The sequence below is a fragment of the Rhinolophus hipposideros genome (genome assembly GCF_964194185.1).
Source record: "Rhinolophus hipposideros genome assembly, chromosome: 1".
In the NCBI taxonomy this organism is placed as follows: domain Eukaryota; kingdom Metazoa; phylum Chordata; class Mammalia; order Chiroptera; family Rhinolophidae; genus Rhinolophus; species Rhinolophus hipposideros.
The window spans coordinates 23,099,261-23,117,066 of NC_138047.1; the positions used below are offsets into that span (position 1 = coordinate 23,099,261).

The 17,806-nt window shown below is 34.6% G+C and overlaps 1 protein-coding gene across 7 annotated transcripts in view; it reads right to left on the reverse strand.

Moving 5' to 3' along the window:
* MPP7 (MAGUK p55 scaffold protein 7) overlaps nucleotides 1-17,806 on the reverse strand; it is a 251,426-nt gene that overhangs the window by 57,899 nt on the left and 175,721 nt on the right. For all 7 annotated transcript variants that reach the window (XR_013994073.1, XR_013994074.1, XM_081060817.1 and 4 more), the window contains exons 6-11: nucleotides 16,791-16,922; nucleotides 5,242-5,323; nucleotides 4,608-4,693; nucleotides 1,738-1,812; nucleotides 1,349-1,545; nucleotides 815-879 (exon numbers count right to left, since the gene is read on the reverse strand). Coding sequence is in view for 5 of the 7 variants with exons in the window: in XM_081060817.1 (XP_080916943.1) it covers nucleotides 815-879; nucleotides 1,349-1,545; nucleotides 1,738-1,812; nucleotides 4,608-4,693; nucleotides 5,242-5,323; nucleotides 16,791-16,922 (637 nt within the window). In the remaining 2 variants the exon portion in view is untranslated. The remainder of the gene's footprint in view (nucleotides 1-814; nucleotides 880-1,348; nucleotides 1,546-1,737; nucleotides 1,813-4,607; nucleotides 4,694-5,241; nucleotides 5,324-16,790; nucleotides 16,923-17,806) is intronic.

Genomic DNA, 17,806 nt, shown 5'->3' on the forward strand with positions numbered 1-17,806 from the left:
ACAATACTAAAAACAGATGTTGGTGTAAAATTCCAGGACCATTTACTTGCTCATTTTGCCTTTTAATGTACAATTTCCATACTGAAAACAAAGGGCTTTTTTTTTTAACTCTTAAAATACCTAGAACCATGAAACATTTAGAAGAATTGAAGTAGAACATTTATCGGATGGGGACTTGAGAAAAGTGGGAAGTAATGAGAAGCTAAGATAAGGGTAGGTTGAAAGAAAGAAAAAAATGCACCTAAATCTACACTATCTTTTTCAGTAATCCTATATCATCCTTTTTCTTACTCTTACTTTCTTTTAATCTAGTCTGGTAATAACTCCAAACAGACAAATTAAGGGCTAGAGTTACCATGATTCTGGATAAACAAGAAACTAAAAGGAAGAACAATTAATTGTTCTCAGGCACAGTTGCTTTTGTGCCCAAGAATGTGGTGGATATTTCCCCCTAATCTTCACCAAAAAATACCTTATCCAAACCTCCTGGCTTTGGAGAAATAAAGGAGCTGCATTTGCAGTTACATTTGTAAAATACCTAAATTCATAAATCAAAGAGAGTAGCATTTATTAGTTCTTTGTTTAAAGAGTGAGTCATGGGGTTATTATAAATAACTCCAAACACACCTTTCTTCAAAAGATTCACTTTTCTATTCCTACTATGAATTTCTTATTTGTTTGGTTCTTATGAAATGATGATCCAAAAGCTATCACAAGGTAATATGATCTCTCATTCTACCACAAATACCTGCTTTGAATAGTCAAAAATAAACAGCAAGATTTGGTTATTCTGAATTCTTATTAACAAACTTACATGATTTCCTGTTGGAAACTTTCAGGGGCTGAACTATTATTTCTGGTCGTCTCAGAGCCAATCTCCTGGGGAAAAAGAAGGTCAATATGCCTATCAATTTTCAGTACAGATCCAAGGTTAATATAACACCAAGATATTAAAAGTCTTAAGGAAAAAAATGGAAAGTTAGGGGGGAAATGAACATGATGCAATCTATTCAAATTAAGAAATAAATCCTCTACTTTCAAATTTTTATAAATTATCCCCACTCCAAAATCACTCTTCTTTTCCGTCTTTCACATCAATACAGTTTCAGATGTTATGTGCTATTTTCCATTTGCTTCGTAACAAAAACCGTCTATGACCTGGTACTGTCATATTATTTTTGGTCATTATTCATAGTTAGTTAGACAAAACAGAAATCTAAACCTGAGGGATAAAGGATTCTAAGGCAAGGTTTTAGTGCTTATTTTATCACAACCATGCTGGAGTGATATTTTGCAGAGAACAAAAGGTCACTTGAAGAAAGGCCATCATTACATGCCAGTAGCTCACCTTTCCTGGAAGTGCTTTGAAGGAATCAAGCCTGCCCTGGGATTGGAATCACCTTCATGCTTTGCTTGCCACCATGTTGCATCATCTTGGCTCATAATCTGAAGAATATCTCCCTTTTTGAAAGAAAGCCCAGCTTCCTTACATGGAATTGCTTTATCCTCATTAGGGTCATAGTCAAAGAGGGCTTTGATAAACATCTGGAAGAAAGTTTCATTTAAAATGAATCAATATTTTTTAAAATGTGAAATCGCCAACATGCTTCAAACTCTGATTTAAGAATAACTTTTTAAAAATAGAATATTAAAATAAATTTGTTTTGACAAAGAAGATGTGCACTAGATGGAAAAACACTAGCCCCCCTACAAAAAAGATTTTTAAGGAATAATTACCTTGCCTTCTTTAGATGGCGCCTCCTCTTTGATGCTGGGTATGATCTTAAAGGTAATTGCTCCCTGAGACTGAGCCTGATATCAGAGGAAAGAGAAAGGGTTATAAGGAAACTTCTGGAGCCAAGGAGAAAGAAGGCAAAATAAGTTAGAAAACTAAATGTTTCTAAAAATTTACACGCTTGGGGTTTCTACTCTTAGATCAAAATGAGGAAACTATTTTTGTAGAAATTCCTGTAACATGAGAAAGCACTAAAGTTTGTCAAATAAGTTAAAAAACAAACTACTAAATCCACTTTTACCTCCTGTGTGCTTTTAAAATGCCAATGAATATATTACCATCCATGTCAAGTTACTTGAAAATGGAAACACGGAATATGCACAGTGACTTATAGACAATAATAACTGTTGAGAACAGATAATGTACAAGATTGAGACTATTACATTTAAATATTAGCATCCATGTTTTAGAAACAAGACACCTATACTGTCAGTAATGAGGATATAAATATATGATTCAATTAGTTGCAATGCTCATCAGAAAAAATAATAAAGAATATTCATCTCTATTATATTCTGGTTAGTGAGTAAAATACCAAATGTAATAGATTCATTTAAAAAAATGAAAGGATTGAGTATTCCAATTTAATTAAAACAAGCAGCCATACCAGTAACTCTTAGCTGAGTATCTCAGACAAGAGGTCTTCCTTTGATAAACTCTGTCATTCTCTATCTCTCCCACTTTTTAGCATTTATCATTAACAATATCTAAATAATTATTTATAGAATTGTTTCTTAATATCTGTTACCCTGCTAATTGTAAGCTCTATGAAAGCAATAAATATCTGGCACATATTTAATAGGAATGAGAGATGGGGAAAAAGAGGCAGATAGGGAAGGAAGGAAAGGAGACAGGGTAGAGGGGGAAATGGGTAGGTCTCTCTGAGGTTCACTATCAATGGAGTGCTGCTAAACCAGGATTCTGTTTTATAAAAAAATAAAAATAAATGAAAAAAGAAAGAAAAAAAAGGCCCCGATTTGTATTGTTTGCCAATTTCCATGGTATAAATACTCCCGCCATAGTCAATTTCAATTTATCAGTGTGAAGTCACTGGAACCAAGCTGGGAAGAGTTGCATAGAATGAGCTGTTACAAACATGAGAAAGAGCTCCAGCACAGCATAGAGACTCAAGTAACATGGGGTTTTAATAATATAAATATCAAAATTTTATAAAGAAATGATTTTAAAATGGTCATATCATTGTTAGTGCTTAACATAAAAGTAACTCACAAATCTTAGTAAGAATTTATATAATATTAAATTGTATAGGTAGAGAGAAAGCAAAAAAGTTTTCTCTGTAATCCCTTCCCATTCTTCGTGTGTGTGTGTGTGTGTGTGTGTGTGTGTGTTGTAATGTATGTAAAGCCCTTAGAACAGTGTCATTAAGGGCTCAATCAATGTAAGCAATGATTACTAAGTCATATATGTCTATCAGCCATTGTGATTGCTCCACAGTTATTCATCATATGAATAAATGATTATTCAATCAATGCAACCTTTTTGATAGTTTCTAAATCTATTTTTAAAATATCTTGCTTATACACATATGCCAAATAAGTTTCTTAGGGATAATTCCCAACAATTGAATTTCTTGATTAAAAGTATGCAAATTTAAAATTTTGATAGTTTTGAATAGCCATCTCAAAAGCCTCTATTAATTTATCCTACTACTAAAAACATATAAATATATTTATCTGGCTAACTCTAGGCATTATCAAGCTTTTAAATGCCCCCCAATCCAATATTTTTCAGACATCACATTTTCTTTTGTAAATTTTGTGCATATGCTTTGCCAATTTTCCTGTAAATGTTTTCTTATTAAATTTTATGAACTCTTCATACCTTAAAGTATTAGCCTTCTATCATGCATATTGAAATTTTTCCCCTACAATCTCTATCTCTTAAGTTTTATGTATGGCATCATTTTCTACATAGAAAATTTTCAATTCTATAGTCATATCAGTTATTTTCTATTTGAATTTCTCATCATTAAAGTCTTTCTCAACTTTCTGTGATTTTTTTTTAAACTTAAATATTTAATTTGTTGGGATTTATTTTTGTGTGTGCTATAAAATTGGGACTGGCTTTATTTCTTCTAACTGAATCATCATAAATCCAATACCATTTGTGAAATGATTTCATTGTTTCCCACTAATATAAAATGCCATCATAATCATACATTAATTTTTCATATATACTGAAAAATATATATGTATATATATATACAAAGTAGACTGAGGTCTACTTTGAGATGCCAAACTTTCTTTTTATTTCTGTACGTTTATAATATGTTTCCATACATAACAGGGATGGTGTCCCTTCAATTTATGCTTACAAATGAACTTGAGAATTAATATTGTCAAGACCTAACATAATTTCATTCTGTTCTAAATTTCGTAAGACATCTAAATTTATTTTACTATTTTATATGCCTGGAAAGTATAGCATATAATCTGGCTATGTCAATGGGAGAAAGAGAAAGATAAATGCATCACCAACAACAGAGTAAATGGCGTCTATTAAGTGCATAATTTGAGACAGGCTCTGTAATAAACTCTTTACATACATTAGTTCATTTAATTTTCAAAGCACTCCAGTGAGATATTTACCTAATCTTATTCTCATTTTGTATATGAAAACACTGAGACAATAAAAAGGCCAAGGTATTTTCCAACGACACATGGCGATTAAGTGATGGGTCTGGAATTCAAACCCTGGACTTCTAAATCCAAATCCTATATCATAACCATGTCTGAAATATAGTGATTCAATTTCGTTTTTATTGCAATTTTAAAATACAATTTCAGCTTACCAAAATCTGAATTATTTCCTCAGGCCTTTTATCCTCAACTGGTATCCCATTCACTTCTCGAAGTTCATCACCAACATGAATAAGACCTGAGAAATAGCAAATTTGGTAAATTAGCAGTGTTAACCTACCAAAGTAACTAATTTGCAATTGTGTTCATACTTAAAGCATTGTTTTGTTCCCTTAATACATTTGAGGATTGGTAAGGAGATATTCATGCCTCTCAGGTTTCAGATTCTGAGCCTCTCTACAGCAATGAATCAAGACGACAACACAATAATGCTGGCAAAAAAATGACAAGAGCATCTTGCTCTGTATCTAGAAATGCACCGTATTTTCATCTTATGAAAGAATTATTTTTTTTAAAGGTTGCATGCTTTTAGTAGTACCTTTTAAATCAGAAAACACTGCAACAAGTCTTAATATAACTTTGGAAGCCCATGTAAACTAAGGAAGTGGAGAGAGATTTATTTTTCATTTATTTCAATTCCCGTATTTCAACACAAAGGAAAATACCTTATTTCCTATTTTGCAGTATTACCTCAAAAGATTATTATCCTCTTCATTAGACATTGGAAATATTACACATAAAACTCAACATGACTTGTCTATATTCACTTAACAGTTAAGCTCTTACCACTTCTGTCTGCAGCTCCTCCTCTCATGATTCTAGCCACAATGATTGCCCCAGTCTGCTCATCTTTCTTAATAGTGGCTCCCTTTTAAGAAAAACAAAAGCATTTGTAGGTAAATGTGTGTACTGCTAATATGAAGGAGGAGGCAGAAGTAAAGACATTCATCTGGAAAAAGTGAAAACAGCAACTACAAAAAAAAAAATAAAGGAATGAGGCAGGAGGAATAGACATCTTGCCATTTGTCTTACAAATGCTCATTACTGAGTGCAGAACTTTCTACCATACGTACTATCTAGGTTTTCAGCAAAATTTAAAGGGTTTTGAAGTCTTTAACTTCTTCAACACTGTGGAAAGTACACATATCTTCTTTCCACTATAATACCTTGTATTTGCATACTATCTGTTTTTACCCTTTTAAAACATTTCCTCCTTTCATTTATTTTTAAAATATTCCACAAAAAAGGTATACTATATATAGGCATGAGTAAGTGAATAGAATAAATTACATAAATTATGAAACTCAGGTTATCTGACTTTCAGTTCAGAGATCCTTCTATTACATTATTGTAATAAAGGAACTCAGTGATAACAATAAAGAAAAAAATTAAAACTCCAAAGTTAGCTATATTTCTTACCCAAGGCTAATATAAATTAATGGAAGAAAGAACTGTTAGTCCAGGGTTTTTATGTACTAGGATTGTCCCCTGGTACAAACAGAATTCACATTTTGTCATAACATTAGGAAACAATTTCAAAAAGAATCCAGGAATTCTTCATTTATGGATGTTCAGAAGCAGATTAACTGAATGTTGCTTTGTAAGAACATCAGGCACAAATGGTTACTTTGAAGGCTTCTCATGACTTTCCTTTCCAAGAAACTGGTACTGGTTTAGAAAAGCCATTCCATATTGCATCGCAGGGTTAAGATTACAGTAGGTGGTGGCAGAATTCACCCCAAAAAAGAAAATGGACATTTTTTCTCAAGTATGTCAAGAAACACATTATTATCACTAAAAAATATGTATGTAACCAAAATTAGAAATCCATTTGTAGTAAGTATATTTTATATATGACAGCTATCAGATACATATCTTACAATAGTAAAAAACAAATAATTAAGTGATAGCGTGATTTTGTGGTGTTTTTCACCACCTATGTATGCATTCAGGCCAAAGACTTGAATGAGCTCCATGGTCATAAACCTTAGACTAGCCAATTACTGGTATTTTCTGCTTTTAAACAGTTAACTTGTAACCAAGATTACTGGAAATGTAATATTGTTAATACAACTCATTAGTTTGGTTAGATCAATTTTCATGTTCCTTAATAATGTAATCTAAAACTTTCCCACCAAAGTATGCCTAATGGCAGAAGGGTCTACTAATCTACTATTACTTATCAATATTTTACAGATGAGAAACTAAATCACAAATGGTTATAATTTGTCCAAAAATGTACAACTGGTGTGCGGTAAAGTCAGGACTTGTCTAAGGCAAACTGATCAAAATTGCTATTCTTAATCTTAATTACCATTCAAACTTCCTTACCCTATTATCTTTCTATAATCTTTTGTTCATAAAGTCATAAGTTCATTACACTTGTGGAACCTTGAACTTATGGAGGTCACTGATCCTTTCCCTCTTTGTATGTGTATGTCATATTTCCACATCAAATGGTAAAAATGACTCTGAGGTACACAAGGCTACAAAAAGGCTTGCAGCAACTATCTGGGCCTCTTGAAACACTTGCTGTATGGGAAGCCAGCCACCATGTAAGAAATCATGACTACAGCCATGCTGTGAGAAACCCCAAGCTAGCCAAGTGGAGATGCCACTTGGAAAAAGAGACGCCTCACCCGCCCCCAGCCAACCAGCCTACCCCAGGCATCAGCCATGGGAATGAAGGAACCCTCAGATGACTCCAGTTTCAGCTACCATCTAACTACATGTGGGAGGCTCCAAGTAAAAACCACTCAGTTGAGCCTGCCAACCTCTAAAACTCTGAGCTATAACAATAGGTTATTGTTTTAGCCACAAAATTTGTGTGTGGTTTGTAACTCAGAACTAGGACTGGGACGAATCTTTTTCCAATATGGGTATACTGTTTTTCAGTATAAGGCCATCCCATTTATTGTGCTTAATGCTAGTTGTTCCCTTTGACTTATTCTGTGACTCAATGAAGTTGACAAATGTTTACTGAGAACCTACTATGTGCCAAGTTCTATTCTAAGGGCTTATAATACAATGGTGACAAAACAAACAAAGATTTCTGCCCCCAGATATTACATTCTAACAGAAAGGACAGACAATAAATAAAACACAAAATAATTATACTGAGGTGGGCTGTGAATGAAACATCCAAGGAAGAGCACAGAATCCAGTGTGGCTGGAGTAAAGTAAAAGGGGAAAGCAGTAGGAGGTAAGGTCAGATGGTAACAGGGAGCTAGATGAGGCAGAGCTTTGTAGGTCATTGTGAGGACTCTGAAATTTACTCTGAACAAAAGCAGGGAGAACCTACAGGGTTCTAAAAAGCAAGAGTGACACAATCTAAAAGGATCACTCTACCTACTTGCTAAGAGTGAAGGAAGGCAATGGCTGCAGCACGAAAACAAATAGGGGGCTGTTACAATAATCCAAGAGAAAGAGGAGAGGGGCTTAGATCTGACTGGGAGGAGGAGAGATAATGGAAAGTGGTCTGGGTATATTATTGTAGAGCAAAAGGATTTCCCAATGAATTGGAAATGGAATGGGAAAGACAGAGAGGTATCAAAGATTGACTATGGTTTTCGGCTGAGCAACTAAAAAGATGGGATTGACATCAACTGAGAAGGGGAACTCTATGGGTGAAACACATCTGGGGACAAAGACCAGTGTACTTGGGAACATGTGAAGACTGAGATGTTTATTAGACATCCAAATGGAGTATCAAGTAGACAGACAGACATACAAATTTAAAAATCAGAAAAAAAGATCTGGAAGAGAAACAGCCCGGGAAGTCACTAGCACACAGATGTTTAAAACCATGGGCTGAATGAAATCACTTCCAGAATGTGTAGATAACAAAGAGCACTCCACACTTACAGGTTATTTTGTTATACATATGAGTATATCCTGGAATACAATACACTTGCTATCTGCTTGTTCTCCCTATCGTTGGATGGTAAACTATGGACCTCAGGAATGATAGATATCTCACTTTCTATGTGACACTGGCACAATTCAACCTTTTTTTGGATCCCCTCATTCCTGAAGATATCTACTAAGTGGGGTCACAAAATACAGTGAATGCTGCTGCTGAGTGCCATCCAACAGAAAGGCAGGGATCTTCAATACGGGAAGCGGCACATTGAACCTTAGTAACACTGTGTGACAAGTTTCAACTTGTTTGGTGCAGTCAGTCAGGTTGAGCTACGGTTGAGAGGTGTGTTTTAAAGTGTGCCATAAATCATGGATCACGAACAACGCATTAACATGAAATTTTGCTTCAAACTTGAAAAAAGTGTTAAAGAAATACATGAAATGTTAAAATTAGTTTGTGGTGATTCTGCAGTGAACATGAAGACAGTTTACAACTGTTTCAAGTGATTTCATAATGGTTGTGAATAGACTGAAGATGAGGAGAGATAGGGAGTCCTTCAAAGAAAAAAACCAAGAGAACGTTGAAGAGTAAGCAAAATGATTTGGTCAAACAGGCGATTGATTATTAGGGAAATTTCTGAGGATCTGAACATCTCTTGTGGTTCTGTTCCAAGTATTTTTATTTATTTATTTATTGGGGTGACAATTGTTAATGAAATTACATAATTTCAGGTGTACAATTCTGTAATACATCATCTATAAATCCCACTGTGTGTTCACCACCCAGAGTCAGTTCTCCTTCCATCACCATATATTTGTGTTCCAAGTATTTTAACAACAGATTTGATTATGAGGTGAGTGCAAAATTTATTCTATGCATTTTGACTTTCGAACAAAAGCAACGGTGTTTGCAATTTTGTTGGAGTTGCTCGATTGTGCCACTTCAGATTCCAGCTTTTTAAGACATGTCATCATAGGAGATGAAACTTGGGTCTATGGCTATGATCCTGAGACCAAGGTTCAGAGTTCTCAATGGAAATTACCCAGTTTTCCTCGTACAAAAAAAGCACATCAATCAAGATCAAGGTGATATTAATTGTTTGTTATTGACCTTGGATGTAATTGTGTGAGCTGAGTTTGTAACCCAGGGACACTACAGTAAACTCTGAATATTAAAAGGGCTTATTATTAGAGTGTTTAAGAAACAACGTGGGTAGAAAACAGCCTAAGAAATGGGCAAACGGTTTCATCCTACATCATAACAATGCTCTGTGTCACCCATCACTTCTGGTACGGAAATTTCTGTCAAATAAAAACATTATGGTGTATCCTCATCCACTTTATTTACTGGATCTGGCACCGTGTGACTTCTGGCTCTCCCCCAAAGTCAAAATGAAAAGTAAATGTTTTGAATCAATTCAGGACATCCAGGCACCCACGACAGCACAACTAAAGACATTAATTAAAGGGGACTTCCAGAACTGCTTCAGAAAGTGGCAAGAATGATGGGATAAGTGTGTTTGAAGTGAGGGAGAGTATTTTGAGGGGAATTAATAGCAGTGTCTTTCACTGTAATAAAATTGTTTTTTTTCCTAATTTAAATATTCACCATATTTTTTATCACACCTCGGTATATTTCCATACTGCTTTCCAAACACCTATTATCACTATTCCTTGAAGTAGTCCTAGTGCAACATACTTGCATAAAAATAAGAGATCAAAACTTAGTGAAATAGAGCACATTATATGTAATATTGTGCAAAAGCTGACAGTCCTAAGGCACAGGATTTGAATTTATTCTATGTGATTTTGACAAAAAATTAAGAGTATAAAGAACTTCAGATTAGACTGAGAAGTTAAAATTCTGGTTAGATTTTTGTTGCTACTTCTATAAAATGGTTTATAAAAGAGAACTGGGTTATTAAGATCTCCTGGAGTGAAAAAATACCTGTGTGTACTATAACACTGCCAACACTGTAAGACCTCCTTAAGAAGGTAGCATAGTCGATTTCATGTTGAACCTTTAAGATAAGTATTTTCAAAGTATCGTTTACCAAATACTTGCATCAAAAAACTCTGAGACACTTTTTAAAAACTAGATACCCAGTCTCCAACCAAAATCTACTGATGTGGACTCGGGAATAGAAGCCCAGAAGTTCACATTTTAAGTAAGCACCTATGGCAATTCTATAATAGAGCAATTTAGAACCACTGGTCTAGAAGAGCTGAAAGGATCAGCCATGCAAAAACACTGAAAATTTAGGATCAAATCCAACTAACAGAATTTCATTTTCTTAAGCTTGTCTAAAAATTAATCTTCTGGATAAAACAAATATAAATTGCTCCACACTCACAAGGAAGGGAGGACAGCTTTGCTCCTTGCAGCCTGACCAATCCTTTTCTCCCCTTCTCTCAATCCTTTTATCCATCCTCCCTTCAAACTATTATCCTTTTCCCTTTCCATTACAAATGCCTACAAGAGCTTTACTCACTGGCTCTTCTCCCAGGAAACCATCCTCTGCCTAAACAGTTGTCATCTAACTTCTACTTTATATGCTATATGGCATTATATAATGTTTGCATAACATATAAGAACTTACAAAGCATTTCAAAAACATTATATCTCAGTGATACTTAAAAGACTCTCAAAGAGGTACAGCTGCTAATTTTCTGATAAGGAATCCGAGGCTGAGATGTTAAGTGACTTGCTGCTATAAGGATGTAGAGCAAATAAGTGACACCATAAGTGGTATTCACTTCACCACATTATACCTGGGTCTAAGAACAAAATTACAGTCTAAATGCCGATCACTCAACCCTTTTATTGCTAAATTGTATGGCCGTTTCTCCTGACTCATTTGCCAAATAGCTCCTGACCATCCATTTGATAGAATAGTATTTCACCTTTGCTTTCCTCCCCTCACCTAATTCTGATTCCTACTATGTGACTCATTCTCCTAAAGATGCCTCGGACTCAGTCTTCTCTTGGTTTCTGCTTCCTTCCCCTCTTGGCAGTTTTGTGGTTTTTCCAGTAACCTCCCCAAACTGACAAATGACATTTGACAAATGTAAAATGACAAGTTGGTTAAAAATAAATATTTTCTAATTTTCGGGTAGTGCATTTTCAAACTTTAAACTTACCCAATAACCCGACTTTACCTTTACAATAATTGTCAAACTGAAGATAATACACTGATTATACATTTGGGTGAGAAAAAGTTCAAAACAAGTAATTCTCCATACTAGACTTCCTACTCCAATGTTAAAATGACATTTAAAATCTTAATACTTTTGTTATGAATCTCAACATAATTTTGGGAATTTCTTCATCCCAATTAAAAGTCCTGTTTTCTATATGAAGTTTTTATTTACAGAGGGATCCAAAAAAAAAAAAAAAAAAAAATGTATACACATTTTAAGATAACACCTCTTAAAATGTGTATACATTAAGAGATGTTATCTTACAGTCTCAGAGATACAGAGAAGAAACTGAGGGTTGCTAGACAGGAGGTGGGTGGGGATGAGGAAGAAGGTGAGGGGATTAGAAAGCACAATGGGTAACCACAAAATTGCCATGGAGATATGAAAGACATTTGGGGCATATAATCAATAATGTTGTAAAGATTTTGTAGGGTATCCGATGGACACTTGTCTTATTAGGAACACCACTTAATGGACGGTGTGGGTGTCTGACCACTGCAGTGTACACCTGAAGCTGAATAATAATGAACATCAACTATAATTTAATATATATACATAGTCACAGGATGTAGAGTACAGCATAGGGAATAGAGTCAGCGGAACTGTAACAGCTATATATGATGTCAGAGGGGTAGTTGATTGGGGGAGGGGGTTATCACTTTGTGATGTGTGTAAATATCTAACTATTACATTATTTTGTACACTTGAAACTAATAATAATAATAAAGAGATGTTACATTAAATGTGTATACATTTTTTTGGCATCCCCAGTATTTTTAAAACACAGCTCTTTTAACAGAAATCACACAATCGAATTGTGGCTCACTAGGAAGAAGACAAAGCATCACTGAATAAAGTAATCTTTTAAAGTAAAACAATTTGAAAGAACTCAAAATTACTTTAAATTGCATTAATTGTAGAAAACTAAACTCGAGTTTAAAGAAGTTATCGCATGTTTGGGGGAAAAGCTTTTACTATTTTACTTTAAAATGACAATCAGAAAATAATTAAACTTCATGCAAAAATAGGCAAATAAGAAGAATAGGAATTAAGAATAGAATGAAATGTGGACATTACCCGGAGTAAGATTTTCACTGATATATCCCCTCGCGCGAGCGAAGTAAGAGAAAAAATAAACATGTGGGATTACATCAAACTAAAAAGTTTTTTCACAGCAAAGGAAACCATCAATAAAACAAAAAGGGATCCTACTGTATGGGAAAAGATATTTGCCAATGATATATCTGATAAGGGATTAATATCACAAATCTATAAAAAACTTACTCAACTCAACTCCAAAAAAACAAACAACCCAATTAAAAAATGGGCAGAGGACTTGGGGAGACATTTCTCTAAGAAGGACATACAGAAGGCAAGAAGACATATGAAGAAATGCTCAACCTCACTAACCATCAGAGAAATGCAAATAAAAACCACAATGAGATACCACCTCACTCCAGTCAAAATGGCTATTATCAATAAATCAACAAACAACAAATGCTGGCGCGGATGTGGAGAAAAGGGAACGCTAGTGCACTGTTGGTGGGACTGCAGATTAGTGCAGCCACTATGGAAAACAGTATGGAGGTATCTCAGGAATCTGAAAATGGAACTACCTTATGATCCAGTAATTCCACTCCTAGGCATCTACCCGGAGAAATCCAAAACTCCAATTCAAAAATCTGTATGCACTCCTATGTTTATTGCAGCACTTTACACAACAGCCAAGATATGGAAACAACCAAAATGCCCATCGGTAGATGACTGGATTAAGAAGCTGTGGTACATTTATACAATGGAGTATTACGCAGCCATAAAGAAGAAAGAAATCTTATCATTTGCAGCAACATGGATGGATCTAGAGAACATTATGTTAAGTGAAATAAGTCAGAAAGAGAAAGACAAGTACCATATGATCTCACTTATATATGGAATCTAAAGAAAAGACTATGAATGAACTAATCAGAGTCAGTTTTGGGGACGCAGAGAAAAAACCGAGAGTGGTTAGATGGGTGTGTGGGAGGGGGTTGGGGATAAGGGGAAAGGTGAAGGGATTTGGAAGCAGCTGGTAACCACAAGATGGCCTCAGGGTTTTTCTTTTGAAAATTAATTTGGGGAAGGTATTCTATAATGTTGTAAAGATTTTGTTGGGTATCCGATGGACATGCGTCCTATTTGGGAGACCACCTCAGGGATACTGTGGATACCTGATCATGGCATTGTACATCAGAAGCTAAACATTAATGAATGCCAACTATAATTTTATATATATAATGTGATGGTTCAGTGTGAGGTCGGAGGGATAGTGGATGGGGGGAGGGGGGTTCACAGTATGAGGGATATAAATGATGAACGTCTAAGTATTACCTTGTTTTGTACACCTGAAACTAATAAATAAATTAATTAATAAAAAAAAAAAAAAAACAAAAAAAAAAACAAAAAAAAAACAAAAAAAAAAAAAAAAAAGAATAGAATGAAATGGAACTAAAATTTGTAAACACCCAAATTTAAGGTGACGTGGAGAGGAAAATGCAATTAAGCATATAACAAAGTTGTCAAATTATACCATAATATACTAATAAACTGAACAGATTTGAGAAATGCTTATAATCTCCCCCAAATACACAAATATTACAAACATGGAAAACATGCTTATAATTATGAGAAATACTCATTTTTTTAAAACAACTTAATCAATTGAACTTATTTTTAAAGAAATTTCCCTGGTTCTCTTCCCTAAATATCTAACCTCCTCCTAGCACCTGCATAGCTCCACAGGCTCAGTATAACCATAAGAAAATTAGTCATTTTCATTCCCATGCATTTCCTTTTATTCTTGCTAATTGAATGTACAGTACTTCCAGTCACCTAAATACAAACCTCCTGTGGCACTGCTGACTTCCTCTCTCCTATTGCCCTCTATATTCAAAGATTTTCACGGACCTATCAAATGTAACATGTCACTCTTGCCACCATCCTAGTTCAGATTCTCATTTTAAACACACTATATTATATAAGCTATAACAAAAGAGAGTAATAGCTGAAGAATCACCACCTCAAAGTTAGGTCTAATTATTTCACTTGCTACACGCTTATTAGCTAAAGAATATATTTAGTAATGAATTATGATAACACAACTTTAGGTTATTTTATATACCTCATTCAATTTGTTTAAATTTAAACTAATTTACAGTAGGTCCAGTTAAACCTTTTGCAAAACCTTGATGTAGTAAATTCCTAATTTCTTTTATACACATTTTGAAGATCTTATTTTATCAGGAGTCATGGCACTTAAATGTCGCTGATGACTATTTGTTGGCTCACCAAACCAACATACCAAAAACTACTGCCGTGGGGAAACTATGATTGATCAAAGAAATTATTAATGGATTACTGAGCTCCTGAAGATGGTCTTTCAGTTATCTCCCTAAGAGGCTGAACTTATCAAAACAAAAAATGTATTTCATATTGACAAACAGATGCACAGAATCCATCAAAAATTAGTCACTTTGTGGTGATAGGCCATGAGATACCTCTTTCTGCATCCAATGTGAGTACCACCTATTCTGACTAAGTATATCATAAAAATCAAGAGATATTTGGGTCACCAGCACAGTTATAACCACAGCTAAAAAGCAGGAGGGTATAACTTAGACAGTCTTAGCCAAGAACGCAGGGAGCCCTAGGATGTCCATGGATGAGCTTCAGGGACTCAGTAAACTTACTTATACAATAAGTAAACATATCTGTACATTTTTTTGGGTGAGAGTGTCCAATGCATTTATCAATATACCAAAGTTGCCCTAAAACAAAACAAGTAGATTAAAACTACCAAAAAGGGCAAAGTATAAAGACACAATATGGTGAAGAATAAACTAGTATTTGCAGATAAAGAGCCAAGTTGGGATCTTAGTTCTACCACTCGATAGCTGTGATACTTGGGTAAATTTGCTTCATTTCTCTGAATATCAGTTTTCCAGTCTATAAAAAAAGAAACTATGATCCTCGTAAGAAATTACGAGGACTAAATATAATGCATGTCAAGCACTTAACATAGCGTCCGATAACTATTGCATTACCAACTTCTATTTGCTTTAAGAACACACAAAATAATGTCTTAAGTAGAATAAATGGGCTACATTTAAAATCAACTGCTAGATTACAAAAATTATCTATTTTTCTTTTAAATGTAGCTTCATAAAAATATGGATACACTACATTCATTTCCTACTGCTGCTATAACAAATAACTACGAATTTAGTGACTTAACACAGATTTATTATCTTACAGTTCTGGAGGCAGAAAGGCAAAAATGGGTATTATGGAGCTAAAATCCAGATTTCAGCATGGTTGCATTCCTGTGGAGAATCTAGGATACATTCTGGTCCTTGCCTTTTCTATTTTCTAGAAGTTTCTTGCATACCTTGGCTCTAGCCACATCACACCAACCTCTGCTTCCATCATCTTATCTCCTTCTATGACTCTGACCCTCCTGCCTTCCTTCACTTTAGTAAGAACCCTCATGTTTAGATTAGGCCCACCAGATAATCCAGAATAATCTTCCCATCTCAAGATCCTTAACTAATCATGGAAATTCCCTTCTGCCATGTAAAGTAACATATCTACATGTTCTGAAGATTACGACATGACATCATTGAGCATTGGGGTGGGGCACATTATTCTGCCCATCAAAGACCCCTTAACATAAGTCAACATTGTATAAATTCTGGTGCTAAAATAAATGGTTACATTTTGAGGTATCAGACAGACACTTGAATAATTTCTCCTCAATACTTCAAAATAAATCAGCCTTCTAGAAAAGCCATAAGCAATTATTTTTAGTTGCACCATTTAATCTCAAATCAACTGTGACTGGTGAATCTTTTTTAAACGTCAACAAATCATATTTTAAAGATCATTGCTATTTATAACCAGTAGAATGACTGATAACACCATATTTGATGGGGACATTCCATATATTCCTGTCTTTAAAATACACTTCTTCTGTGTCCTCAAACTTTAAAATGTGTCCTCAAACTTGTTTTAAACAAGATGGTTCCATTTAAACAAGATGGTTCCATTTAAACAAGATGGTTCCATTTAAATAAGATGGTTCCATTTAAACAAGATGGTTCCATTTATGGATATTTTAAAGTTTGAGGACACAGAAGAAGTGTATTTTAAAGACAGGAATATATGGAATGTCCCCATCAGATATGGTGTTATCATGATATCTACTCATACCTGAGCACAAGATATAGACCAAAACTTACCAGTGGTTCTCTGTTTTTGACCAGACGGATGATCTTTACTGAGTCTTCGTCATCATCAATATCATCAGGCATAGGAGGCAATACAGGATCATAATTCTTCTGAGCCACAGTATCATGTACAGAGAGCAAAGCCTATCAAAGTTAAAGGTTGGCAAATATAATATTAATCAAATACAAAACTCCACACCCATCAAACTATAAAGAAAATCAAAGTGCTGCTATAATTTTGACATAACAATGATAATAAGGCAAATACTTGAAGAAATGAGCCTCTTACAGACGGAATATGTAGAAGAGCAGAAGGCAGTTCCACTCAGCTACCACCCCAACCCCTAATGCCATTAATGTATGACAAGAATCAGCATAAAATATCTCTTAACCTGTATATTCTCTGGTTCATCCTTATAAGGATGGCAGTTGGGGGCAGGGGCGAGGGCTGTTACTTTTGAAAGGAGGGAGAAAATGAAGTTATAGATATATTGCCAGTGAGCCAGTAGGAGTCTGAGAAAACTAGGTATTTTTTCTTTGCAGAAAACGCAAAAAGAGCTGATCAATACGATTGACTAGTTTTCATTCTTTTGATTGTTTTCTCACTTTTTCATATGTAGTGTAGTAAGTATAAAACAATAAAAGTATTTCTAGTCATGACTGTTATAGCAATAAAACCCCACAAAACACTGTCATACTGTCATTATAGACCAAAGATGAGAAAAACACAGGAACGCTGACATGTTACTACTTACCATTTTAGGTCTACACTTTTGAGCAGGCCTAGACTTTAACTTGTTCCCTAATCAGCAATGCCATGATCCATACATTACGCTAGCCAGAAGCCTAAAAAATCAACGTTGAAATCCTTTCTCTCACACTCCCAAGATCCAATCCATATATCCTGTTATTTCTATTTCCAAAATGTATACTCTGCAGTCTAGATCAGAGGTTGACAAACTATGCCACACCCTTTTATAAATGAAGCTTTATAGGAACATAGCCATGCTCGTTCACTGATGTATTAT